Consider the following 26,393-nt stretch of genomic DNA (forward strand, 5'->3'; position numbering starts at 1 on the left):
CAACAGTTCCAAAGGTTGTGCGTTTGAGAACAAGTCTGTCGGGTGGCTAGGCAGACAAGACGGTAGCAACCGGGCCAAAATCCGCCAGACTCGGCATTCCATCTAGGAGCCTCTAAAACCCCCTGCGTGATAAAATGATATACACCACAAGATGGATAAAATCGCTCATGAAGTGTTGCGAATTCCGCGGGGCCGCTGTTGCACAGCATTGACGCAGGGCGAGGCCAAAACGCTCGCACACTCTGATACGACATTGCAGGTAAACCGATTAAATGTAAATGTTTTCTCCCGTTACATTGAAAAGAAAAGTCAGCAGAATAAGACATAGAAAGGGAAAGGGCGCAGTGGCACTCTGGCAGATTAGAACCCAATGGCGGAACTCGTGCGCTAAAATGCCAAAAGCAAAACCAAAACACTGAACCAATAGCCGGGATTTGCTTGCCGAGATTAAACTCTATTCATATATACGAGATGACTATGTACTTTATGCGAGTATGAGATAAGATGTACAGAGAAAGCACTCAACAGCTTGAATGCTCGGGGTGGACGGACGCATCGGCGGGTTGTATCACTTCGAGTTCAACTCGGCCAGGACACCCTGCACAAGACTGGCGATTTGTGCTCCATCCTGCCACACAAAGTCATGCTCGCCCTGCAAGTCGTCGACGACTATGGGATGGAAACCGTCGGCCCTGAGCTTGTCAGCCATAGCGGCCGTCTCCGCCAGATCGAGCAGGCCGTCGCTGGGTGAGATGGCAAGCACAAGCGGCGTGTCGCGGGGCAAGAGAGGCTGCGCAAAGGAGTCGTGGTACTGCGCCGGGGAAGCGCTGCTCCAAATATCCTGGTCGTCGCCAAATGCATTGCTTATAAAGCCTGCATAGTTGCCATCATAACGGCGGTTCAAGTTGACAAGGTCGTAAATGCCAGATATGCCAATAATGGCGGCGGGCTTGGGCAGAGGAACGCTGGATGGCAATTGCCACGGCGCATTGCCCATAAGCAGCTGGAAAGCCAGCATGGCCCCAGCCGAGTGGCCGATGAGGATGTACTTGTCACCGAGGTCGAATCGTTGACTGAGAAAATCCATGGCCGAGCGCGCATCGTGGGCGTGGTCCGGGTGCTGCGCAGTGCGCTGCTCTGAAGAGGGCGTCTGGTCTAGGCACTGAGGAAACTCGTCTTGATACGGAGAGAGCCGGTAGTCTATGCTGATGAATCCACGGACCGTCTCGGGGAGACTACCATCTGTCATCAGATGCCGGATGGAGGGAGCGAAATCGGTGGGCTTGTTGCGAGGGTCTCGCCAAGCTCCACCGTGGATGAATCTGTGGCACGAGCACGAGTTAGCACAGACGTTTTCGAAGGTGTTATTGAGATGCTTCTTGCAGCTCCAAATACGTACATGAGCCAGTAGGTAGCATTTGGCTTGGCCGGTCTGCGCTGTTCCCAGACACCGACTCGGTGGAGATTGTGCTTCCCATAGCGAAGATACGAAAATTCGAGGTCTGGAGCATCGTCGCGAATACCGCCAGCCTTGTGACCTGTGCCGATACCCATGACTGCTTTCTCTGGTCAAGACTGACAGAACAGACTCTTCTTGGCATGCAGTTCGGTCCGTGCCTGAGGACCCAGAAGATGAGAAATGATGACAGGGAAGCCGGGAGCTAGCACACGATGTGAATTATGGCGATTAATCTGGTCGGATGCTTTGACTGGCGATTTTTATGTGGCGCTAACGGTGGGTTCGCGGGTCCGAGTCATTCGCGGGTACAGACAGTCACAAAAAGGCGTCAGAGCGCACGGCTGTCGCAATAGCTGGTTGAATAGAGGAAAGACGGCAGTTGTCGGAGTCAAGAAGCATGAAGCTGTAAGAAGAAAGAAAGAGTAATTGTGGCTCATAGATATCGAGTTTCACGACGGGGACAGAAGTGGGCATTGCTCAGGACGGCTGGGCTGTGACGCGGGCATGACGGTTCCGGCCTGGGGAAAGGCCGGGAGAGAGCGGATCATTGTGGGAAAAACCATATCGTAGGGCGAGACAGAAGTGGACAAAAGGGCACGATTGGGACGCCATTGAGAACGAGGTGGTGGGTGACTGGTGTGCTAGCCCGAGCCAGAGGAACTTGTGAGAAATAGTGCGCGTGACCTGTCGGCAGAGGGAATCGCATCGCCAGCAATACCGGCGACTGATTGTACGTACGCACGTACTTTCTGGGTGGCCGATCAGTTTCGTAATGGCTTCTTGTCCTATTGCCAGGCATCATTGGCACGTTCCCCAGGTACTTTAGAGTTGGTTAGCGGGTTCGAGCCAACCATGGCGTAGACTCGTTCCAGTCTAGCCTGTCTCGTAGATGGCGGGCGTTTACTGGTGGGAGGACACGGCTTCGCATCGCTCCCGACAACAGGAAGCTGCACCAAAGGAGCGAGTTGACATTTGGTAGGCCAATGTCTACAAGATCATGTCGCAAATCTTGGTCCGTCTCTGCCTTATCGGCCTCATAACCACGTTGTCAACGATTTGACGATGTGGTAGCTGCTTGGGCAGGGGTGCCACGCGGGAACAGGGCGTGGGCGCGGCAGATGCGTGCTGCTGGATCCGAAGAGTTAGTCTCAAGCCAGAAGAAAGCTGGAAGGATTGTAATTACCACGACCGGTGCTCGATCCGATGCTGTCGGCTGCCGCCGCGGGCACGCTACCCGAACTGCAACACAGCGGCGTTTACGTCAGGAGATGCTTAATTGGCCTTCGCAGTTTCTTCAGTGGCAAGCCGAACGTTTGTATTTCTCTACAGCGCCGGGGTCGCTCGGCTTTTCCTAACCCTATCGACGGTTTGGATGAAGCTGAAGACGGCAGGTTTGATGCAAGGACTGAAGATGACAGCGGACGGTGCCTGAGTCACGTCGATGTAGGTATGGGCAGTGATGGCCAATTATTTTACAGGGCAGCCTTCACCAATTTGTGGCCTGCTGCAGGGGCTCGCAGTGGACGTGGGAGGGACACCGCTGCGGACGGGATGTTTCGCTTCTTCAGCGCTGTTGGCCACTGTAACGTGACAGGCACCAGGCACTTGACTCCATTTGGCTGCCACCACTTGCCTCTGCCACGACGCACCATTTGCCGCTCAAGAAGCAGCAGGCATCTCCCTGCCTGCCCGCGACAAACAAGCACCCCCAAGAGTTTCATCGCCATGCACTAGAGGATCATCCCTTATGCGTGTGCCTCGCCTGTCAATGTCAACATGTCAAAGCCGCATTCTCCCACAAAACCCGGATGCAGCACTGCCGCGGCTTCTGCCCGGGACCCATTGACGGAGCAGCGGCAACGGGCATACCCTGTGCCAACCTGAACAACTTGTGCCATCAGGAAAATATATTCATCGTCCAGGGTCTACGATCTATTGTGTTTACCAAAGCGCAAAGTTCTGGAATCCTCGTGTCGATATCAGCCCTGACCGCATGTCCATTGGCCAACTATTCGCTCGTGATGGGGGCCATGATTTGCAGTCTGTGCAAAGTCTGGGTGCGCCACTCCCGGCACCATTCCATCGAACATTATCGGGATGGTCAAAGAGTCGACAGCGATACACTGATGCGCATCATTTCCCAAACCAAAATATACCCAGCCAACCCTGGGGCAGACAGCGAGGAAAACCTGCGCATCGCATGATTCCGCTACATGTCTCGCATTCACTGCTCAGGCCAGCTGGGATTCATCGATCGGATCACTCACTTAAATAACCTGTCAACTATGCCTGGTCCCTGCCAGTCAGACTTCGGCGCTGCGACTTTTCACCTATCTCCGTCTGTGCGTATGCGCGGCACGAGTCCGCTGGCCCGCTTCCGCTGGAGACTCTGAGATTTCATCCCCGTCCAGAAGCCCGATTAATTGGCACATACCTTGCAAACATATTATTGCAGATGCTATCCTGGCAACTGGCCAGTGTCCCCTATCAAACTCCGAGCCGAGCCCCCTGGCGCTTGGTGCGACACAAACGGACAGGCTAGCCTGGTGACACAAAGACTCCGTACAACTTACCACATATGTAGTGGCTCCTGGACCAGCCTCACTGCTGGGATTCCCGTTTCTGGGTCGGCTTGTACCCTTGCCATGTGGCCTCCAGTATGTTTCGTGGTTAGCTCGGTCTGCTGGCACCAGTATCCGTACCACTGGTACCGGTAGCATCAAATCACAGGCCTGGCCTCGTAGTTGAGGCGTGGCGCTGCCCAGAGAGGCGTGGACCAATATTGAAGCCTCTCATTACGGGTTGCCAAGCCGCCCATCGACGATATATCAACTACACGGAGGTGGTGCTGGTATAGGCAAGAGGCCCGGCAAGAATCATTGTCACTGGGCATGAGACATGAAACGCTGTGAAGGGGCTGACAGGCACGCTCTTGTTACTGGTATACACAACCTTGAGCAATCACTAATTATCGTACCACGCCAGACAGTCGGTAGCACCCGCTGTCAACTATTCTAAGTGCAATACCAAGTAGGCTCTGCAGGGTACGCTGCGGAGAATTCTATGCATTTAGCGGTACCCAACCCAGTCTTGTCGGTTGAAGCCAGACACCTCCCCTGGCGCCAAACTGCGTGGCCCTGACTCGCATTTTGCCTGCTGGATATAACGCTCAAACGCTCAAACGCTCAAACGCTCTGACCCTGAGTCGTTCGTTCATCGAGGTCGAAATACTGACAAACACCTTGAACCAGCACTTCCAGACGACAGATGCCATATGCTCAGCATCTGAGTGCTTTAGGCGGTGCATCAACCAATTTCCCAGAGTCTGTTCTCCGCGAACGGGCTCGGGAGCCACGCATGGTGGCCAACTCAACTTGTACGCCCATTCGACGAAAGAGTTTCAGCCAGTGGTGCAATGTGGACCAAAGCTACCAGCCAGCGAAAAGTCCCTTCAAGTTACCACAGCTGTTGGCGTCCCACCATCGATGGAACCTTGCGGCTGCCCTAGTGCTGCCAGTCGCACGCTACCTGCGCACCAACCCCTGCTCCAAGTCGCACCCATGTCAGTTCTGGAATCAAAGGTTGCGAGATGCATGTGCTAGCCTCTGCCTCTCGTTCTCGCAAGTTCAATGCACAACCCTCTAGCGCATCAATTGGCCATCAGGGAAGAAACAGTTGGTGGTCTGTGGGTAGCTGGGCTATCCTACCGGCGACCTGACGGTAAAGGTTGGTTAAGCCTTTCGGCAACTGAAGACTGGTGGTGTTGCGCCGGCATTGTCTGCCTGCTGGTTCATCTGCTAACGATTTTCCTGCAAGGCCCTCCATTCATTCATGCCAAAGCCACCACGACTCAGGAACCGCGGCACAAGACAGACAGACAGCGTTTCAACGGCCATTTTTCCAAATGAGGGCGTGCCACAATGCACCCCTCCCTGTTCCCCTGCAACTGACCCCTGTTGGAGATGGATTTGCCTTCCCCCGTATCCAACCACAGCTGTGGTGGCTCTTTGGTGGCACTCGCTAGTGGGAACTGCATCCGGCGGATTCCCTACCACTATGCACCCACCAATTTACATGCCTGTCCAGCCTGCATTGCATGGCGGCTGGGTTTAGAAAGACAGTGGGAGCTGAGAATAAAATAAAGAAGAATTCATATTACGAGGCTGTGCTGCACTTTGCTCTCGCCAATCTAGCAATACTTCTCCTTCTTCTTCTTCTAGGCTTTGGGCTTTTCACAAACTGTCCGACCTCGGGAACACAGGCACGCGCCGCCGTCACTGTGATAGAGTTACCGAGCCAAAAGTACACGGGCGCCGATGCATTGATTCAACCTGTCAAGCTTTAGCGCTACCTGGTTTCTCCCCATAGTCCCTAGCACTGGCTATGACGACCCGCAACTCTATATAGGAACCACACTCGCCATCTTTCCCAGATCTACATCCCGTCTTGTCTTCCCTACAGTTTCGCCAACTCGTCGCCAACCAAAGCGCGCACTTGCGTATTTACCAGTCCCAACGCCTCGAGACGCCGAGCAGCGCAAGACTCTCACCATGGCCCAAGTCGATCTCAACGAATACAACGGCGGTCGCCTGGTCGGCGCCACCATCGCTCTACTGGCCCTGAGCTGGATCACCATCGGCCTGCGCACATACACCCGAGCCGTTATCATGAGGAGTTTTCAGGGCGACGACTGGTTAATGCTGATGGCTCAGGTTCGTTGCTCTGGAAGCCGAGCTTTCGGAGCGCAAGCCGCTGACATGAACACAGGTTATCTTCACAGCAATGTGCGCCTTCATCCTTGAAGGTGTTCGCAGAGGCATGGGACGACACAATGCAGCCATTGAAAGCGACGATGATAAAGTTGCTGCCCTCATGGTACGGATCGAAGCAAATGCTATTCCCAGTCGAACTGAACTAACATGAACCCCTTGGCTGTAGTGGCAAGCGATCGCGACTATTGCCTACATTCTGGCCATGATGTTCGTCAAACTCAGCATTGGTGTCTTTCTTCTTCGATTATCCGCCAAGAAAGTCTACAGCACCATCATCAAAATCAGTCTCGTCGTTGTTACACTATATACGATGGGTGTCTTTTTCTGGGATGTGTTCCAATGCATGCCCGTCGCTAAGCAGTGGGATTACCGAATCACAGAGGGTCGATGCGCCAGTGGGCAGGACATTATCAATGCCGCCTACGCCATCAGTGTCCTCACTGTTGTTTCGGATTGGTTCTACGTACGTGGTGCACGCCTCTCCGGAAGTTGTTTGCCATGCTGACTGACACCACCTAGGCTCTGCTACCCATTCCCATGCTGTGGAACGTCAAGATGACCAAGCAGGCCAAGGTCACTGTTGTACTCATTCTGGGCCTTGGTATCTTGTGAGTACAAGCGCTCTCTTGGAGGTAGCTTTTTACTGACAGTCACACAGCGCTAGCGTTGCTACACTGATCCGTGTCAAGTTCTTGGCTGGTCTGACAGAGACGGATGATCTCCTCTGTAAGTAATCCCACGATACCACCGACCAACCTTGATGCTAATAGGGTGGTAGTTTCCGCAACCGATGCCCTGCTTTGGAGTATGGTGGAGCCTGGTGTGGCCATTATCGCCTCGAGTCTCGCTACCATTCGACCTCTACTGCGCGTCCTCAAGATTCGCGGTTTTGAATCTACAGCCCGCACACGGTCTACTGGAATGTCTGGCAAGAAACAGGGAAGCTCGATGCCTGGATACGGACCCAATGATGTCTCGCTTCACCGCGTCACGGTTGTAGACTCGGAAAGTCGCAGTGAGGCGCTCGCTTATGACGAGTACCATCGCCACGCGGCTGGTCTCTCGTCCCATCCACCTCCCCTCAACTACAACGGCGACCCGATGCTAGGAAACAAGGTCAGCATCTCCGCTGGTGAGGGCGGTGGCACTCGAGTGCGCGGAGACTCCAAGAGTGAAATTTACATCATCGAGGGAAAGCAAATCACTTCTCCGTCATGGACCCCCAGCGATTACCCTGCCTCGGACAGGTCCTTGGAAGACATCAGCGCCCTGGAAGAGCAAAGCCAGGACCTTGGACATGGCCCGTCTGGCGGACATGGACACCGACTATAAACTGCTTCTACGCTATACCATTCCCTTTTACGGCGCACATTTTGGAGCCTTCACAGTATATACGGCACGGAGTATACGAGTCCCTTTTTTTTTCTTTCCAGAATGGATATGGATCCATGGTTTACGGAAATGATGTTTTTGCACATTGTTATGGATGCAGGAATTTGTATATGTAGAATTACGATGGCTATAAATTACAGCGTCATGGCTATTTAGAGATAGAACGGCAGCCAATGTCAATACTAAACGATTTACCACGCATTGCCCGGCATCGCATAATACTGCAGGACGGGGATAACCTTTTCACTTTTGCACAAGTTTCCCAGGGCCAACATCTGGGCGGTGCCGGCTTTTTGGCCCAGGCTACACATATATTACTGCCCTGCGATACTCTGTACATCTAGAAACAAACAAGATGTCGTCTTTACCTCGGAGTAATGACTTGCCTCATGAAACGGAACCATGTTCTAAAACCAATGCATTGTTGCAGAGAAGCGGAAAATATAGGCACATACCCGGACCTATAGAGGGCAAGGGAAAAAGACGTTTACATGGTAAGATGGTGGGGGAGGCCATCCATCTATGAGAAACCAAGACAATGGAGATTGTTGCTGGGAAAATCACCCTTGAACCTTGAAGGGAGCGCCTATATTAACTCGCTAAGAAGATTCTCAGGGCACATCTCTTGGCGCTGAATGCTGCGCGAAAAAAAAGAAGGGAAAAGGAATGGTAAGCGAAGGGGGCCCTCCCGGCCCCTGTCGTGGGAAAACGGAACGCGGCATTGTTGAAAGAGATATCCTTGCAATGCCAATGGAGCATCTCCACTGGCAACGGGAGTAGAGACGAGATTTTGGGGGGTATTTAGTGCAAATACGATTTTGACAGCTCGCTTTTCTAGAGATGGAATTTGTTGAATGAGTTGGATGCATTCTTTTTTGGTCATGAGGTAATTCAGCGCTGTATAAACGATGGGCGGCACCCGCCGCCTTATGCAAGACCCGTTGAAGAAAAGAAAAAAGAAAAAAATCTACACCAAACCCCCCCCCCCCCCCCCCTGCTCCTTCTCTTCCCTATAACGCCGCCGCCCCACGCCGCATCTACCCGGAAAGTCAAAGGAGAATAAAAAAAAGAAAAAAGACGATGGTATAGGACCAGATTGCAGAAGCTATAACTTTCAAAGGAAATTCCGAGTACCCCGTACCTAGAGGATTTGAAATTCTTCTTGGGCCGCCGGGAGGCCGCAATCCCGCGCGCGCGTGCCCTCTTTTTCTTTGCCGAGTCAAGCCCCCGGACGACGCCTCAACTGGACCCGGGACGAAGACCCAAGGCTGAACGCGCAGAGGGACAGAGCAGGGTCCCCACGCGTGAAACGGCTGCCAACAGTCGAGATGTTTTGCTCCGCCCGTTGCTTGTTGTGGAAATTCGTCAGACTGCCCAGCAAAGGCAAGGATCTGAACTTTCAGTCTAGACCTCTGTGGGATAAGTGTCGCCCCGGCTTTCTGCTTTGCGACAGCTCCGGGATCCTGGGCCACCCCCCCTGGGGCGCAAGGTGAAGGGCAGAAAAAAAAAAAAAAAAAAAAAAAAGGACGCAAGACATGTGCATGCAAGGGTATGAAGTAGAAAGAGGTTGCGTTTTTTTCCCCGCAGGGCGTGGTCCGCAGGGCGGTGGTCTTCCCATGCAAGCCAGCCAGCTGAAGCCCAGTTTGCTATTTTTTTTTGGGGGGCAAAAAGAGGAAATTGAGTCGTATGGCGCGCATGCATATATGCGACGGCCACGCGAACCGTACATCGTATCGGTCCAATGAGGCCGGGGAGAAGAAAGCTCTTGAATTCCATGGTATCGAGTGACGTGCGTTCGGCAAGAGCTGCAAAACCAACAAGATCTCCAAGGGAACAAGGGAATAAGGGAGCGTTTGTGGACAAGGGAACCGATCCTTTTTTTTTGTAGCCTTGTCTCCATGTTTTTCTTTGTTTGTTTTCCCTTTCGGTTTCCGTCTTTTTAGATGCCGAGGACCGGGCCCTTACGCAGACTGCAGCTCTTCCGGCGCAACGTCCCAGTCCTCCTCTTCGCTCCAGACGGGCGCCACCACGAAGCGGCCCATGATCTTGCCCATGCCGACGCAGTCGCCGCCGGTCGGGCGCGCGCTGGCGCCGGCGCTGACGACGACGGGCTTCTCGTCGCTCTCCTCGACGATGACGGCCGTCGTCAGGAAGTTCATGCCCGCGGCCGGGCTCATCTCGAGCACGTGCCCGCCCCAGTCGAGCTCGACCTTGCCCGACCGGCGCACGTTGAGGCGGCCAATCATGCCGCCCTGCGACAGGAACTGCGACTTGAAGCCGTGCTTGAGCTCGGCCTTGGCGCGCTCCTCCTCCGTCTCCTCGTCGTCGTCCTCGTCGTCCTCGTCGCCGCCGCTGCCGTTCTTGTCGTTGTCGCCGGTGAGGTCCACGGCCGTCTTGTCGGTGCTGGCGGGAATGTCGTCGACGCTGAGGGCCGACGTCTCCTCCTTGACCTTGGCTGGTTCCTGCGGCGTGCTCGTCTCCTTGAGCGGCGGCATCAGCGGAGGGAATTGGAAGAGGTACAGCCGGCCGTCCTTGTTTGCAAGCTCGGGCGCGCTCTCGCCGTCGACCGTGACGGCGCCGAGCTCTCGCGCGAGCAGATCCAGGTCTGACTGGATCATCTTGCTCTCGGGATCTTGAGGCAGAGCCTTCTTGACCTTGACTGGTGCCGCAGTAGCAGCCTTATCTTCCACCTTGGGCACTGTGGCAAGGTCGACGTCCATTGCGTCTTCTGCCGCGGGCTCCTCCTTGATCAGAGGCTTGGACCCCGTGCCCCAGACGCCCTCCTCGGGCTGATCGGAAGGTGGCAGCGTCCCTGATTCTCCGTCCACCCAGAGGCTTTCCTCCTCACCGGTGGCATTCTCCTTTGCTTCCAGCTCAGCCGTCGTAGCCACGACAATTTCGGCCTCCTTATGCTCCTTGCGATATATGCCCATGGGCATTTTGCTCGAGTCCTTGGAGCTCAGCGCATGAATCATGGCCTCGTCTTCGCTGTCCAGCTCCTCCTCGGGCGACATGATGTGTAGTTTATCGGCGTTGATTCGTGGTTCTCGGTAGATGTCTCGTCCTTGTGCGAAGCTGAGACCCTTGGACTCAGACTTCATCCCGCGGGCACCAAAGCCGCCGCCACCACCGCCGATGCTACTACCACCACCGCCAAACCATCCGCTGCCGCCTCTGCCCGGACCTGTCCTTTGCGTTAGAGCTTTGTTCAAGTAGCTGCCTCCTCCTGTAGACTTACCCGCTCCATTGCCGGAAGAGAATGGGCCACTGGCTCCGGAAATGATACGACCAAACCCTCCCCTGCCCATTGTGTCACCGCGACTTCTTTTGCTGCGGAAACGCGAGCGCCCACGAGCTTTGCGCTCCTCCGCGGCACGCTCGCTCGCCTTCTTCTCTTCCTGTCGCGCCAGGCTATCTCGCTCGGCCTCGTCTCGACGCACATTCCTTGGCCGGAATCGTCCTGCAGCTGGTGCTCGTGTGGCTCGTGTTGCGCCCCCGCGACTCGCAGGTGCCGTCTCGCTTGAAGCGGCCGCTGGTGCGTCAGTCGACGTTGACGCAGGCGCCGGCGCATCGGGTGCTGGTCGTTCGGTACCGGCACTGGCCGCTCCTCTGCGGGTGCCACGCGCTGGTGCTCTGCCGCGAACCATAATGACTGGGAGCTTCGTATGGGTATTAGAAAACGAGTCCGACAGTAGCCAGACAGCTGAGGAAGCAAGCGATTGAAGCTGGTTGAAGCTTGAAAATTTGGGCGGTGGAGTGAAGACTTGGTGGGGCTCGAGTTCTGCCGCTGTAGTGGGCTGAGTTGGCGGCATCTACAGCGCATCTGCCCACTGACTACGTCTTTCCGAAACATATAACTGAACAATTGGACTGAATGAAAAATTTCGGTAGAAAAAGTCAGAAGAATCCACAGTAATGTGCAAGTAGTTGGGCATGGAATGGCAAAATAATCTGCACAATGCAAAGCGCGCTATATCACAGTATCTGTACTCTATGCCGGGTATCAAGCAGATATGCGCCGTGTAAAGAAATCATCGAACACACATGAGGGCATCTTCTCCAAAATTGGCTTCAATACTGCCTTCTCTAAAAAGCATTGACCCAATCCATTCTCGCCCAGCCTCTACTGCCGTGGCGGCAAACTTGACCACAACACAGCCGCGGACATTGGCGGCCGACCACAACACCCCTTCCACCGTCTCCATGTCGATTCTCCAAGAGCGCCACTGCTCGTGCTCCGTCATGCTGTCATCGGCAGCTTTGCGAGCTTCCGCCGTCCGGAAGTCTCGGGATCCCAGGCGAGGAAGAGCGGCAAACTCGGCGAGGAAGAAGTCGCCCAGAGGCCTCATCAGGTCGCCCCGCAGAATGAGCGTGCCGAAGATTCCCATCTTGTGCATGACTTTGCGTAGAGGCCCGTCGCTGGAAGAGCCGCCATCGCCGGCCAGAATGACCTTGTCGCGGACCAGCAGCCTGTCTTTGCCGGCCTCGTCGAGCAGCCACACCTCGTTGCGGCCTGTCCACTGGAAAAAGCTCCAGTCTTCGCCTCTCGCTGTCCTCCCTTGGGTGACCCAGTCCAAAAGACAGAGTGACGAGCCTGGTCTAGTTTTGAAAATCTGCGTCTGCGCATAGACGCTCTCTTCAAACGGCTGTACGGGATCCGGCAGGAGGCACATGGCACCGCCGGCCTCAATCTCGACGCTCATGACCTGGCTCGTCAAGACGGACTTTGACGGAGACTTGAAGACCTTTGTGTGTCCCTGAGTCACGAGGCTGAGCTTTGAGCCTTTTTTGACCTTGACGGAGAGATCAACCGAGTCGCCGCCGACCAGCCCACCGCCGTACGAGAGCAGAAAGACGAGAACGCTGCTCTGGTTGCTGGAAGGAGATGGTGAGATGAGTTTGAGGGGGTACTGGTATCTCATGATTTCGAGTCCGGTACCGCCAGACGGGAGCGGTCCGGCCACGATGCTGCCCCCTCCGGCCGTGGGCGTAGACTTGGGAAACGGTGAAGTCATACTGACAGGGCGGCCCGATTCTCAAAGTGGTATTGGCTTTGACTAAACATCCCGATGCAGGCAATTCAGGAACGAGAAGTGATTGGGAAATTTTATGAGAAATGTTGTGGCCTCATTTCGTCGCTGGTGGTGATGATGGTGAGATGCCGAATATCGGAGGCGTCTGATGATAGCTGCAATCGGGCAACTACAATGGACGGTACTCCGTAGATAGCGTCTAATTAGCTAGCGGCCAGCCACCTAAATAAAAGCCGGAACAACAATCTTCCACAGGTGTAGACTTGCGATTATTTCTAGGCGTGTTGGCCTCTGAAAAGGTTTCTCAAGCTCAGTAATTAAATGGCAATATTGTCTTTTGGTTTGTTCAGAAAGCAACTTTTCGACAATGTCATACAAAGAAAGAAAGCCTTTACGAGTACAGTAGCCGGCACGCAAAGCATTATTCACGCTTCATCAGCTAGTGGATAGGTACTTTCCGCTATAAGTATGTGTGATTATAATCTAACAAAACACAATGTAACATGTATCGCACTCCTCCCTTTCTCTCCGTCTTTCTCCTTTTTGTTCTATCTTTGGGTCCTCTTGACTAGTCATTTTGCGTTTTTTTTTTTTTTTTTTTGGTTGGCTTCATTCCAACCCAATTTCTTAAACTTCCATCTCTCTGCTGCTCCTCTCAACCAGTTCTGCCAAGCGCTTTGCAAAGATGCCCGCCATGTCCTTGAGCCCCTCCACATCACGCAAGCTCGCGTGACCGCCAATGCCAACAGCCACGTTGCCAGTCTCTGGGCTGACGCCAACATCGGCGTATACCGCTTCGGTCGTGACCACGGATGTGTCGAGTCCCTCGACCGAACTCTGCGCAGTCAAGGGCTCCACGGAAGCATAGTCTGACGGCACGCCCAGAGGCCATGGCTGCAGGATTGCATCGCCCTGCGACGCGCCGGATGACTTAAGCATAATTTCGTCATTCCAGAGAATGTTCAAGTGCGTGTTGAAAAGACGTGAGCCGGCGGCGGCGGCGGCTTGGGTGGCCGTCGCCGTCGCTGCCCACTCCATCACGTCCCGCAGACGGCTTTGCTCGTAGCCCGAGCGAGCGTGCATCTTTTCTTGCATGCCCTGTAGGGCTTCCCTTGTGGCGCTCGTTTTGTCGGACTCGTGCTCCTTGATGAGGTTCTCGGGTACGCCGATCGGCAGCATATTGACGGTGGGACTAGCCAGACGGTCCATGCCATCCATCTCAGACGATCGTCCGGCCGTGTAGTAGCCAAATACCGGAGAGCAGCGCGCGTTCGTGGTATCTGCCAGCATTCGTCCAAAGGCGACGACAATCAGACACTGCACAGTGACTCCGTATGCGCGAGCCGCAGCCTCGAGAGCGGCTTTGCTGGTCTCGTCGCAGTCAAACACGACAAATGGCCTCCTTTGGCGAGGCGCATCCTCTTTGATCGCGGTGCGCGGCTCCAAGACGGTAGGTTCGCAGCCTTGCAGGGCTTTCTTCCAGAATTCTTGCTCGTTGTTGGCTCGGAGATCTTTCAATGTGGTTTCAACGAACTTGGAAAAGGACAAGGCCGCGGGCTGCGCTTCTTGCGCATCGCCCCGGTAGAGACGGGTCAGATCGTCGACGAGAATGCCAACGCTCCAGGCGTCGTACACGGTATGGTGCATCCTCATGAGCACAGCATCGCCGCGAGCGCCTCCGCGAACAAGACAAAGGTGAACAGGGGGGTCGTACAGCGACGACGGACGCCGGTAAAGCTTTGAAATCTCCGCCTTGACAAAGGTCTCCAGGTCGCTGGACTCTGGCACCTGCAGCACCGTGAAGGACTCAGCTGCCTGTGCGGCGTTCGGTCTCAAGATGACCTGGACGGCGACTGTAGGCTTGACTTGAGCAAAGCAGGTCCGCAGGGAATCGTTTCTTTGTATGAGAGACACCCAAGCGCTCCGTAGGCGGTCCACTTGCAGTTCGCTTGTCGTCCTGAAAACCCATGTTGGTTCATACAATGTCTTTCCAGAGCGCAGCCAGAGCGCCAAGTGGAATTCTTGACCAGCCAGTACCGGCAATACGTCTTGCACATCCTCGGGTTTTTTGCCTAGCTTGGAGAGGGCTTGCTGTCTGATCTCTCGGTCGACCGACGAGACTGTGACCTCGGCGCCAGCTGGCGTTTCGCGCGCCGAGTCCTGCCTGGTTGCTTTCGCAAGGGCCACTTCGCAAAGCTTGCCTAGCTTTGCATTGCGCAGAATGTCCATGGTTGTCAGTGGAATCTGGGCTCGCCTGCACGCGCCAGCCACACGGATCGCCACGATGGAGTCGACACCGAGGGAGAAGATGCTGGTGTGCGCATCCATCTTCTCAGACGAGTTGTCTGTGGTCTCCGACAGTATTTTGATCAGAGAGCTCAGGTAGCGTTCGGTGGCGTCCAAATTGTACGCAGCAGGTGTCGCCTCGTTCGCCGTTGCAAGCCCAGGTGCTGGCAGTTCGGCGAGTAGACCCGGAGAAGCAATGGCGCGTTCATCAGCGCGCTTTTGGACACTCTCGTAGCTTTCGACAAGTAGCCGTACTACATCATCCGTGATTTCTTCTGAGAGCTTGGAGTAGACTTGGAGCTGGAGAGTGTCATCCCCGTTCTGGTGAATCTCAACAACCAAGTCGTATTGGGACGGAGGAAGAGCCTTCTGCTCTCCTTCAGGCTGCTCAGGTGATGCAGGCCATTTCGGCTCCTCCGAGTCCTCGCCTCTTCGGAAGACGAAAAGAACTTCGAATAGCTGCTCGTTGTGAGCATCAGTCTGTCTCCACAGCTGTTGAATATCGGACAGCGAGGCATGCACATGCTCCAAGGCATCATTCTGCAACGCTTGCAAGTCACGCAAGTAGCGGCTGTTGCTGAATGACCCTTCCTTCAAACAGATTCTCAGAGGCACTGTGTTGAGCATCGGGCCAGCCACCTCATCTGCGCCCGGCAGGACAAGTCTCGCAGCATGAACTTGACCCATGACAACATCTCTGGACTTGGTGTGCGCGCCGATGGCCTTGCCGACCGCCAATTGGCAGATAGTCTGGACGGTCACCCCTTCCTCAGCACACCATTTCTCCAACAGAGACACGTCCTGAGTCAGCTCGACAGTGCGGGCAGTAATTTTATTTTGGCTTGGCTCGGAAGCTGCCACGCCATGATAGCCCGCCAGGCTGTCGACCCAGAACGATGCGGATTCCGACGCTGCCGCTTGTATCGCCGTTGCGAACTCATAAAACGGCTTGCGCTCGGGGACGTCGGAGTCGTGCATGAGCGCCCAGAGGTCGTTAAAAATGAAGCCAATTGAGACTCCGTCATAGGTAGCGTGATGCAGAGAAACAACGAGCACGGCGTGTTGCGGGCCACGAACGACTGTTGCGCCAACGGGAGGTCTCTCGAACGATGCAATATTGACGAATCTCGTGCGCCCAGTCACGTTGTCAATGGCTGCTTGTACAGAATCTGCAACTTCAACTTCGCTCCAATTCGGGACTGGGTTCTGATGCACTGCGCCGACAAGCTGCGCACGTGGCCCTTTGGTCTCGTGGAAGGAAGTTCTCAGAATGTCGTGTTTGGCGACGAGGCTGAACCACGCTGCTTTCGCTTTGGCGTTGTCGATGCCTTGTGGCAGCTCAACCACATGGTGGTGGGAATACAGCGACGGGTCCATCATGACAGTGGCTGTAACCATGCCGGCTTGGAGTGGTGTCAACGGGTATACGGCAACGACATCATTCAGTGATTCTGTTGTAGAGCCAGAAATCATATCTTTGGACCAGTATTTCTCGATGGGAGTATCGACAGACTTGCCGACCGACCCTTGAGTGGCCAGTCCAGAAGCTGCGCCACTCGTGTTATGCTTGTGTTCAATATGCGCCGCTAGCTTGGCTATGCTTGGATTCCTGAGCACGTCGGCACCGGAAACTTGGAACCCAGTTTGGCGGAGCATCTTTGAGAATCGAATGGTCGTAATCGAATCAATATCGTACTTGATGAGTGGCGCCGTCCTGCTAATCTCGATTGGGGTACAATCCGAGAATTCCGCAACAATATCTCGAAGCTGCTCCTCTATCGGCGACCAATGGTGATCTTCAGGCTGGGTTTCAACCTTCTTCTTCAGACTATTCTCCGATACCTTGATAAGCTTGTCTTGGCCGTGTAAAAGGTCTGACACAATGCTCTGCATTTCGTCAAGCAAGCTCGTCAATTCCTCGGCCGTCTCAAACATGGTCGAGCTTGCCCGCAAAGTTACCGTGTCAGTAGCCGAGTCTGCCTCGCACTCAAGGGCCAACTCAAAGTCGAGGAACATTTCGCCTTCAACCTGTTGAAGGACTCTCGGTTCGTCATCGACTGCATTCCCGGGAGGCCCGGTTCTCGTAAAGGAAAACAAACTGGAGAACAGCGAGCCCGAAATCCCCAGCCACCGTTGCAAAGATCGCAGAGATGTATATTGGTATCCCATGGACGTGTACAGCCTGTCTTGAGTTGTCTTGACCAGTTCAGATAGCGTCTTTCCATCTGCGCCCAGATGAAGTCGTTGAGGGATTGTCGAGATGCAAGGTGCGGCCATTGACTCGATGCCTTCTACTTCAACAGATCGTCCCGAGAGGACAACGCCGTAGACCAAATCGTCACGCTGCAGTTTCTGTGACAACACGTACCCGAATGCTCCTTGGTTGACAGCTGACAACGTAGTATTGATTTGGGAGCACAGTCCTTCTAGGCCGCCCAGACTTGCGCTCAAAGTTTTTGTCGCACTTCTCCTGGATTTTGGAACCGTCGAATCCGTGCTAGGATGGTACTCGCGGAACAAGTCTGTCCAGTACTTTCTGGCATCGCCGTGGTTGTGCTGCTGGGCTGCGATATGTTTCAATAAAGGCAAAACAGATGGTCTCTGTACCAAGTCTTGGCCCTTGTAAGCTGCCTCAAAGTCTTCAAAGATCAACTTGATAGAAGCTCCATCATACAGCGAATGATGGATCGAGAGCATGAAAAGAGGTGACCTGTCTGTAGATTCGGCATCGTTAATGGCCGTAGTAAACCTGAGGGGAGGTAGCTTGTCGATGTTGGCCACAATGTCGTTCGCCAAATCTTTCTTGGAAGAGTTTAGTTGAGCTTCCAACTCGCCTGGGCGTCCCGAGATATGTTTCCAGCGAGGTTCAGAATATTCGTCTTCGAGAACGAGCTGAACAATGTCGTCTCCTAGTCTGGAGAAGCAAGTTCGGAGTAACTCATTGTTCCTAATAACGGGAATCCACGCCGCCTTGACGCTTTCAATCGATATCCTCGGCCCCAGCTCAAATACCATATGAGACACATACTCATTCTCAGCTTCAGACTCGTGGGTCATTGTATGCGCCACGAGTATCTCTTGTAGCGGCATGCACGGTCGGACTGACTCGATGTGCGTTATACCCTGAATTTGTAAAAGCTTCCTGGCTCGTCTTTCAAGGTCTCCGAAATGCTCATTTATTGTCTTGGAGCTGATTGGTGCGTCACCGTGAGCAGACTTTGCTTCGTAGCTCATGCGGCACAAGTCCTCGACGGTCGGGTTCTGTAGCAGCCGAGCCACGGGTAGGTTGTATCCAAGTCTTCTGAAAGTGAATGAAAGCTTGACTGCGGAAACACTGTCAAACCCAAGCTGGAACAAAGTGCTTGCTGGCCCAACGGGACGGCCCTCGTCACGCGGCACGACACTTTCAATTACCGATAACATGTCCCTTTCCGCCAGAGTCAAGTCTCTCGATGGCAGTTGTCTTTCGGTGTCTGTTTCTGCGGAAGTATCTCCAAACAGCTCACCGAGTGAAATAGAGCGGAATAATTGCTCCAGAGTTTTGGCGTCTGTCTTTGCCGAAGTGTCCCTCAGAGGGATCATCGTCACGGGAATGATAAAGTCGGGGACCATGTAGGCTGGCAGCGTCTGACTACAAGCCTCTTGGAGGCTGTCCTGTCGATTCTCTTGGGCCCACTGAAGCTTTTCACTTTGAGGAGCCCCAAGAGGGGCCAAAAAGGACACCAGAAACTGTTTGGAAGTGCCGGGGTGCTTGAGAAGAAGCGTGACGACATCGCTTTCTGTCGAAGATAAGGAGCGCACAACTTCCGATACCTCGCCAAGCTCCAATCTCTGTCCACGGACCTTGACTTGTTCGTCCTTCCGCCCGAGGAAAAGAATCGAGTTGTCAGCATCCATTCGCACAATATCGCCAGTCCTGTACATTCTCTTGCCATTGATCTCACAGAACCCCTTGGCTTCGGGCCGGTTCAAGTATCCGTTGGCCACCAAGCTTCCTTCGAAAACAAGCTCGCCCGCCATGCCCTTTTTGACATGAGTATCTGCTCCAGGAACCAGGACATGAGCGACACTATCGCCCAAAGGATTACCAATACAGCGGGTGTCGGAGTTTGGTAAAATGAGCGCCGCAGTGCAACCGACCGTGACTTCTGTTGGTCCGTAGGCATTCACCAGAGAAACGTTTGCCGACGACGCCCAGATCTGTTGCGTCTTGGGTGTCATCTTTTCTCCTCCGACCGCGAGATAGACAAGATGCGGAGTGTCCTCAGGAAGCAAGCCAGTTTGATCTAAAAGAGACGGAACGATGCCCGTATGCGTCACGTTCAGCTCCTTCAATGTTCGCGGAAGATCATCAAGCATTGACAAGCGTTCGCCAGTGACCGCGCAGAGGCCGAACCGCCACGCTAGAAACATCTCTCCGATGTGGACATCAAACGCCCTGCTGGCCAAATTGAGGAATTTACCAACACCTCCAAGCTCCAGAGACTTGGGGCACACATCGCCGATAAACTCTCCCCATGAGCTGCTGAAGGAGCTCAAGTTCTGCCTGCTGACTCGAACGCCCTTTGGGGCACCTGTGGAGCCAGATGTGTATAGCAGGTAAGCATCGCGATCTGCCGGGTGAGTATCGGGAATGTTTGAAGTGTCTCTAGTAGCCACATCTTCCAGGAAGGATTTGTCTTTTACGTCGAGCAGAAGCGTGTCCACCGGCAGTTCCACTTCGTCGAAAGTGTCGTCACAGACGAACGCCAGGGCGGCGCTGCTGTCTTTGAGCAGGAACGACTTGCGATCCGCAGGCAGTGACATTTCGATAGGAACATATGTGCACCCGGATTTCAGGATGCCAATGATTACGGCGAACGCGATCAGAGAACGATCCAGAGAGACGCCGACAGCTCGACCGGCAATGTCGAAGCTGATGATGAGATTTGCGATTTGGTTAGCAACCTGGTTGAATTGCTCGTAGTTCCAGAACTCGGTGAGAATTCTGCCATCGTCCAAGAAGTGCGTAGCGACCTCGACCGCCTTCCAGTCTGGATGCTGCTTAGCCCATGTCTCAACGTAGGATACGGGCCCAACAATGGGTGGGTACTGAGCCACGACCTTTGAAGAGCAAATCGAAAGGAGACTGGAAGGAAATTGCTCTGTGAGCTGGTTCAAGCTTGTATCCGGGGTGGCGGCTTCAAAGGCAATGACCAATGCGTCGAGCTGCTGCAGGAAAAGCTTCTGTAGGTCCGAGGTCATCAGCGTCTCATCGACAGACAGGGAAAGGGTGATGGTGTCATCGCCGTTCTCGAACACATTGAGAGCGAATTCGTGGTCCACCACAGGATCCAAGACATCTTTGATTTCGCGCCAGGGTGCAGAGCTACCGCGGCCATCTTGGTTGTGGGGATGTAGGACGAAGATGGCTGGGTAGAGAGCCTCTTTTTGACCTCTACGCAGAGTCTTGCGCACTTGAGTAGACTCGGGAGGCCCATGTCGGATGCCTTCCATTACCAGGCTCTGTTGTTTCAGGACCAACTCCTTCAGGCTGCCGCCAGGTTTAAATGGAACGGGATATGTTGCCGACAATGGAGCCATGGCATCTACGAGGCGCGAATTCATCAGCCTCTCAGAACGCACTTCACCGAATAGGACGCTCTCAGACTCGCGGTGCTCGACAAGCATAGATCCAAAGGCAACACGGAAGAGAGGGCCTAGGGATGTTGCTCCTAATCGTCGCGCCAATGCAGCGAGCTTGGAGGTCAGATTCGTCGATTTCATTTCAGTGGTACGATGCCGGATCTGCTTCGGAGCTGCTTCCACACTGCTGGACTCGGCGTCGTCGAGATCTTCTGGCTGCGCAAAGGGGCCCAGACAGTCGTGCCAAAATTTTGCGGCAGCCGACTTGTCAGTTCGCAATATCAGCCTGCTAAGCGCCTCTGCCGCCTGACAGCGTTCGCCAAGGGCCTTGCCGGAGGTGTACGCGGCGGCAACGTCGTTCATTAGATGGTTTATCATATCTCCATCGTACAGAGAATGATGAATTGTTAAAACCATCACTTTGCGATCCTGGTGTGAAAGAATATTAACCTGCCAAAGGGGAGAAGAAAAGGTCTTGTTGTGCTGCGCAGCTGCGAATTTGTCCCGGATCGCTTTGATCGATAGCTGCAAATCATCGAACTCTGCAGTTGATTCTTCCCAGCTTACTGCAACTTCGTTGTGAATTACCTGGAGAAACATGGTCGACGACTCAGGGCGCTTTGCATGCTCTTGCTGCTCCAGGAGCGCTGTGGGAAGAAGACTTAGTCTTAAAATGTCGTGGGACTTGCAAACGCGCTCCCAGGCTGCGCGAACTTGCTCAATATCAGCGGTAGGAGGAACATTCCAGGCGAAGCTACCCCAATAGAGGGTAGGGCTCTTAAGCGTCTCTACTAGCATTCCGTCTTGGAAGACGGTAGTCGGAAGCGTATAAAGTTGACTCGGGTCCTTGTCTAAGTAATTCGCGACGAGCGGCCTCCAACTTTCTAGTTGTTCATTGAAGAATGGTTCCCAGTCTTGGTTGGGCTGGCTCTTGACAGACAGGTGGCCGATCAAATCATCAATCGTTGCACTGTCCAACACTTGAACTGCAGAGATGGTGTGCCCGACATTCTTCAACTTTGAGCTCAGCCTGATTGCCCCGATTGAATCAACGCCAATCTCAGCAAGCGTTGTTGTTTTTGATAGAGAAGATGAAAAGATCTTGGCGACGCTTCGAATCGAGTCGAGGATGGGCTGGTGTTGGCTGTACCATTCGGAATCCACCTCTTCAGCATCCGCCTGCGATGTTGGCTCCGCTGACCACTCGGTGGCAAGGATCGTGAGTAACTGTTTGCGATTGACTTTAGCGGATTGATTACGCGGTATCGTTCTCAATGGGATAAAGATATCTGGAATCATATGTTGTGGAAGCTGAGTCCTGGCATGTCTCTTGACCGATTGTGCTATGCTTTGGGCCTCTTCCGTCTCTAGTATATAGGAGGTTTCATTTTGCGAAGAGTCTTGCTTTCCGCAGTCAATGAAGCAGACCAGAACGTCGCCTGTCGAGCTAGGAAGCTGAGTGAGTATTACTTCTGCGTGAACAACAGACTCGTGGGCCGCGGAACACACAGTCGAAATCTCGCCCATCTCGACACGCATGCCCCGAATCTTGACCAGGTCATCTTTTCTTCCAACAAAGTCAAAAGTTCCATCGAGGAGTTGGCGAACATAATCTCCGGTATGATATACACGACACTTCAAGAACTCGTTCCATCTGAATTTCTTGTCGTTGCCGTTCTCGCTGTCCCAGTACCCAGGTGAAAGCTGTGCACCGGCAATGACCAGCTCTCCAAGGCCGTGTCTCATCACCGGGTATCCAGACACCATGACACACGCATCGACGGCTGGAAGGGCCGTACCGATGTTCCCGCTTCGCGAGTTGGGTTGCAAATTGTTGATGGTAGAATTAATCGCCGTTTCTGCCGGCCCATACACATTGCAAAGGGACACACACGTCAACCACCTGTCGGCGAGAGACTGGGGTAATTTCTCGCCTCCCATGGTTACCACTCGCAAGGTATTCAAGTCCTCAGGCTCCAAAGTGCTTGCAAAGGTCGGCGTCATTGACGCATGCGTCGCATGTACTTTATTGGCCAATGCAGTGAACGACCCAAGAAGGATGTCTCGAGAAGCAGAAACAAGTGTCCCGCCGAGCTTCCACGCCGCAAAAACATCTCTGACAAATACATCAAACGTGTACTGTGCGAATTGCAGGTATTGAACATCATCACCAGTCAATTCGATGCCGGCGTTGATGCGCTCGATGAATGAGTCGATGGATACGCTTGCTGCCTTGTGTGAGATCGGTACACCCTTTGGTGTACCCGTCGTGCCGCTCGTGAAAATAACATAGGCAATGTCTGACTCCGAAATTGGACGCGCGCTTAAAGTGGAGGAAGCTTGGAGCTCAGACGGATGCCCGTTGGATTGATTACCCCGCGCGATCAGATCCGCGACGTTGACGGCCTCGAATGGGGCCTGAAGCATACCAGACAACTGTGAAGTTGTGGCTTCGCTTGCAAGGATAGTTTCCGTGTTTGCCTTCTCGATAAGCAGGCGTTGGCGCAAGGCAGGGTAGCTTGGATCAATGGGACACCACGAAGCGCCGGCCTTCAAGACACCCAAGATGGCAATGTACAGCTCCGGGCATTTCTCCATACAAATTGGAACGACATATTTGCCGCCATGCTTCCCCAAGCGACTTGACAAAAACGACGAGACAATGTCGGACCTTGTATCTAACTCTGCGTATGTGAGTTGAACTTTGGGACCGCTGGCGGCCAAGTCGTCATAAAATACAAGCGCCGTCGACGAGGGTGACTGGCGGGCTTTGTCGGCAACGCACTCGTGCAAGAGTTGTCTGCCAAGGTGCGCTTGCTCTTTTACTTGCGGGCGGACGTCAACAATTTGCTGTGGGCTACCAATGGTGGGATCCAAAAATAGACTTTCGGGATTTGAAATGATGTTCTCAGTGACCGTTGCAAGATCCTGCAGCATCGAGCAGGCTGTCGCATTGTCGAGCAGCGCATACTGGTAGGTTGTTCTGAACTCTAATACACCAGATGCATGTGGGTAGACCTCAATCATGACGGCCTGATCATTTTGCATGCCAGGATGCTCGACCTTGTCGTATAAGCTTGCGCCTTTGCCCGTGTTGAGGTACATCTGGAGAGCAAGCGTAGTGTCGTATCGCGCTCCTGTGATGGGTGTGTGAAGGTGCGAAAGACCAGCCGCATTTTGCTTTGTTGCTTCCAAGAAGACGTCAATATTTTTCTTCTTGTTGGCATCGTCCATGGACACTCGGACGGGGTGAACTGTGAGGACTGGGGCAGAACAGTTGGCCAGGTCGTCGGTGAAGCGATCCGAGACAACATTGCCAAATGCAATATCACGTTCACCAGTATAGGTGAGCAACACGTATGCCCAAGCTGCCTGAAAAACTGACAGAGGCGACACCTGCAAAGCCGCAGCTTTACTCGTCACAGTGCTCAGCAGTAATTCGGAGACGAAGCTGAAACCACCACAGCCAAGCTCTGCACTTCCAGGAATGGTGCTTCGAAGACATGGAAAAGGTGGTGAGGTGAGGCCATCCATGTACGACGCCCAGTACTTGTATGCCCCTTCCCTATCTTGGGAAAAATGTCGACCGACCGCGGTGGAAATCCCAGTCCTCTCCGTTACTGGTTGACCGAGGCATTCCCTCTCGACGTCCTCCCAAAGCACAGCTTCTGAGCCACCATCAAAGATAGAGTGTAGAATGCTGAATATGACGATTGCTCGGCTTGGCGTTTGAAGGACTGACAGACGTCGAGGCGGTTCTTGCAGCGTAATGGCCTTGTTAGCCGCATCTTGGGCCGTTGTAATAGAATTTTGGATGTCGTCCTCGCCATCTACATAGTACAGGTGAGGTTTGACTATAGCTGCATCATGTTCAGGCGACAAGATGCATTGCGCAAATGGCGTAAGATCGTCGTCAACGGGGACAAAGACTGTCCGCATAACATCGTATCGAGACAAGACACGGACCCAAGCATCAATGACATCTTGAGCAATCAAATCCGGCTTCACATAGAAGACAGTGTGCTGAATGTAAGCTTTCAGACCCGGAACTGCTGACGCTCCGTCCACATCGGCAGTGAGGAGGTAGGAGGCTAAAGTGACGGCCTGAGAGGTGGTTGCCGGCAGGACAGACACCACACTTTGGTTGTCGTATCCCAAAGACTCAATGCATTGGGCTCTGTGCCGTTGTTCAAAATTCTCGACGAGAGTGTTTACTGCGTTTAAGCTTTCAGATGCCGCCGCGGGCTGTCCCAGCCGTCGTTCAGCTTTGACGTTGAGGTCGCCGAGGTTGCGGGAGGTGAGTATGTCGGTGACCTGTAGTCCCTCAATGCCAGATTCTCGGAAGATTTGAAGAAGCCTCACAGAACGCAGACTATCGATGCCAAGGGACAACAGGGTAGTTCCAGATGTAATGTTGTCCTTTCCCAGGACAGAGACTCTGGAGACGGCGTCAATGACAATGCTCGACAGCGGAGCCGTGTCTTCATCCAGTGCTGAACTTTGCGCGCTATCGTCGCTGATTAGTCTCATTCCTGAGCTCTCTGGCGATGCGCAAAGTCGGCTGAGGGTCTTTCGATCCGTCTTGTCACTGGGTAAGCGAGGCAGTTTGTCGATCATGTAGTATAGTGTCGGGCGCATGTGTGGCTGCAATACGTTTTGCGCTCTTTCTTTGCAACTTTCGATTATTTCCTTGTCGCTGTGAGTACCGGTGGGAGAGACGACGGCAACCAATTGAGTTTGTTTCTCATCCGGACCTCCAGTCTTCAACGCCACCACGGCAACAGCGACGAGAGGGTTCTTCAAGCCGTCTTCGATTTCTCCGAGCTCGACGCGCTTACCCGAAATCTTGACCTGATCAGAGGATAACCGTGCCAGGAATTCCACCTGAGGGGTACCATCTGGGCCGACGATGACTCTTCCTTTATCGCCCGTTCGGTACAGCTTACCGAAAGGTTCAAGTTCAATAAAAGCGGCGGCAGTCTTTTGGGGGTCCTTGAGATATCCTATGCTCAGATGCGGTCCGCCCATGGCTATCTCACCCGCGAAACCCATGGGCATGACTGTCTTTGCCTCGGCCAGGTCCAGAATGACTAGTGAACATGTTGGCAGTGGCGGGCCGATAAGCGCCACTCGGGTCTTGACTGATACCTTGGGATCCATCGTGCAGAAGATGGTGGTCTCGGTCGGCCCGTAGCCGTTGATTGAATATGTGTTGCCGTTTTCGATGACTCGATCACCGTCAAAAGCAAAGTTGGTGGCAATCTCTTTCCTCAGCATCTCGCCACCGGTCCATATCGCGCGAAGGCTAGGAACCCTTTCAGGTCGCAGCAGAGAAGCCAAACTCGGTGTAGTCAAGGTGACGTTCGCATTCAGCTCATTGATTGCTGACTCTGCATCTGTCAACATCATATTTCTGTCGCACGAGCACAATGTACCTCCGAGGGACAAGGTCGCAAAGACCTCTGTGACAGACATGTCAAACGCTGGGGCTACCATCTGGAACCAGCGGGTGTTGGATGGCCCTGATTCGAATGAGTGCGATGCGACTGCGATCTGTGCCGCGACGGAGCATATTGCTGCGTCATGCGTAATTTGGACACCTTTGGGCTTTCCCGTGGAGCCACTTGTGAAGAGAATGTAGGCAACATCATCTTTAGATATCTCGACGGACGGCAAAAGCCGCGGTGGTGCGGCGTCGAACTTTTGGTCAGTGATGGTCGCTACATCAATGAAGGTAAATCCGGTGCAAGATTTCATTGAGTTTTGAAACGCTTCCAGAGTCTCGGTAGAGCCAAGCACAACTTTGGAACCGGTAACCTCCGTCAT

The 26,393-nt window shown here is 53.8% G+C and overlaps 6 protein-coding genes across 6 annotated transcripts; 1 reads left to right on the top strand and 5 right to left on the bottom strand.

Moving 5' to 3' along the window:
- Window positions 1-568: 568 nt before the first annotated feature.
- Window positions 569-1,554, bottom strand: LMH87_004394 (uncharacterized protein; the record flags this gene model as incomplete). Its single annotated transcript, XM_056195604.1, has 2 exons — window positions 569-1,322; window positions 1,400-1,554. 2 exons carry the CDS (start codon window positions 1,552-1,554, stop codon window positions 569-571), a joined length of 909 nt encoding a protein of 302 aa, XP_056049216.1.
- A 953-nt stretch (window positions 1,555-2,507) lies between these two features.
- LMH87_004395 (uncharacterized protein) lies at window positions 2,508-3,111 on the bottom strand (the record flags this gene model as incomplete). The annotated part of the gene is made up of 3 exons (XM_056195605.1): window positions 2,508-2,587; window positions 2,643-2,698; window positions 2,936-3,111. The coding sequence occupies 3 exons, from the start codon at window positions 3,109-3,111 to the stop codon at window positions 2,508-2,510; spliced, it is 312 nt and encodes a 103-aa protein (XP_056049217.1).
- A 2,898-nt stretch (window positions 3,112-6,009) lies between these two features.
- On the top strand, window positions 6,010-7,563 carry LMH87_004396 (uncharacterized protein; the record flags this gene model as incomplete). Its single annotated transcript, XM_056195606.1, has 6 exons — window positions 6,010-6,171; window positions 6,227-6,334; window positions 6,398-6,694; window positions 6,751-6,839; window positions 6,890-6,957; window positions 7,010-7,563. 6 exons carry the CDS (start codon window positions 6,010-6,012, stop codon window positions 7,561-7,563), a joined length of 1,278 nt encoding a protein of 425 aa, XP_056049218.1.
- A 2,021-nt stretch (window positions 7,564-9,584) lies between these two features.
- On the bottom strand, window positions 9,585-11,270 carry LMH87_004397 (uncharacterized protein; the record flags this gene model as incomplete). The annotated part of the gene is made up of 2 exons (XM_056195607.1): window positions 9,585-10,807; window positions 10,862-11,270. The coding sequence occupies 2 exons, from the start codon at window positions 11,268-11,270 to the stop codon at window positions 9,585-9,587; spliced, it is 1,632 nt and encodes a 543-aa protein (XP_056049219.1).
- A 384-nt stretch (window positions 11,271-11,654) lies between these two features.
- Window positions 11,655-12,638, bottom strand: LMH87_004398 (uncharacterized protein; the record flags this gene model as incomplete). The annotated part of the gene is made up of 1 exon (XM_056195609.1): window positions 11,655-12,638. One exon carries the CDS (start codon window positions 12,636-12,638, stop codon window positions 11,655-11,657), a length of 984 nt encoding a protein of 327 aa, XP_056049220.1.
- A 645-nt stretch (window positions 12,639-13,283) lies between these two features.
- Window positions 13,284-26,393, bottom strand: LMH87_004399 (uncharacterized protein; the record flags this gene model as incomplete). Its single annotated transcript, XM_056195610.1, has 2 exons — window positions 13,284-23,280; window positions 23,353-26,393. 2 exons carry the CDS (start codon window positions 26,391-26,393, stop codon window positions 13,284-13,286), a joined length of 13,038 nt encoding a protein of 4,345 aa, XP_056049221.1.

Source organism: Akanthomyces muscarius, chromosome 2 (assembly GCF_028009165.1).
Source record: "Akanthomyces muscarius strain Ve6 chromosome 2, whole genome shotgun sequence".
Lineage (NCBI taxonomy): Eukaryota > Fungi > Ascomycota > Sordariomycetes > Hypocreales > Cordycipitaceae > Akanthomyces > Akanthomyces muscarius.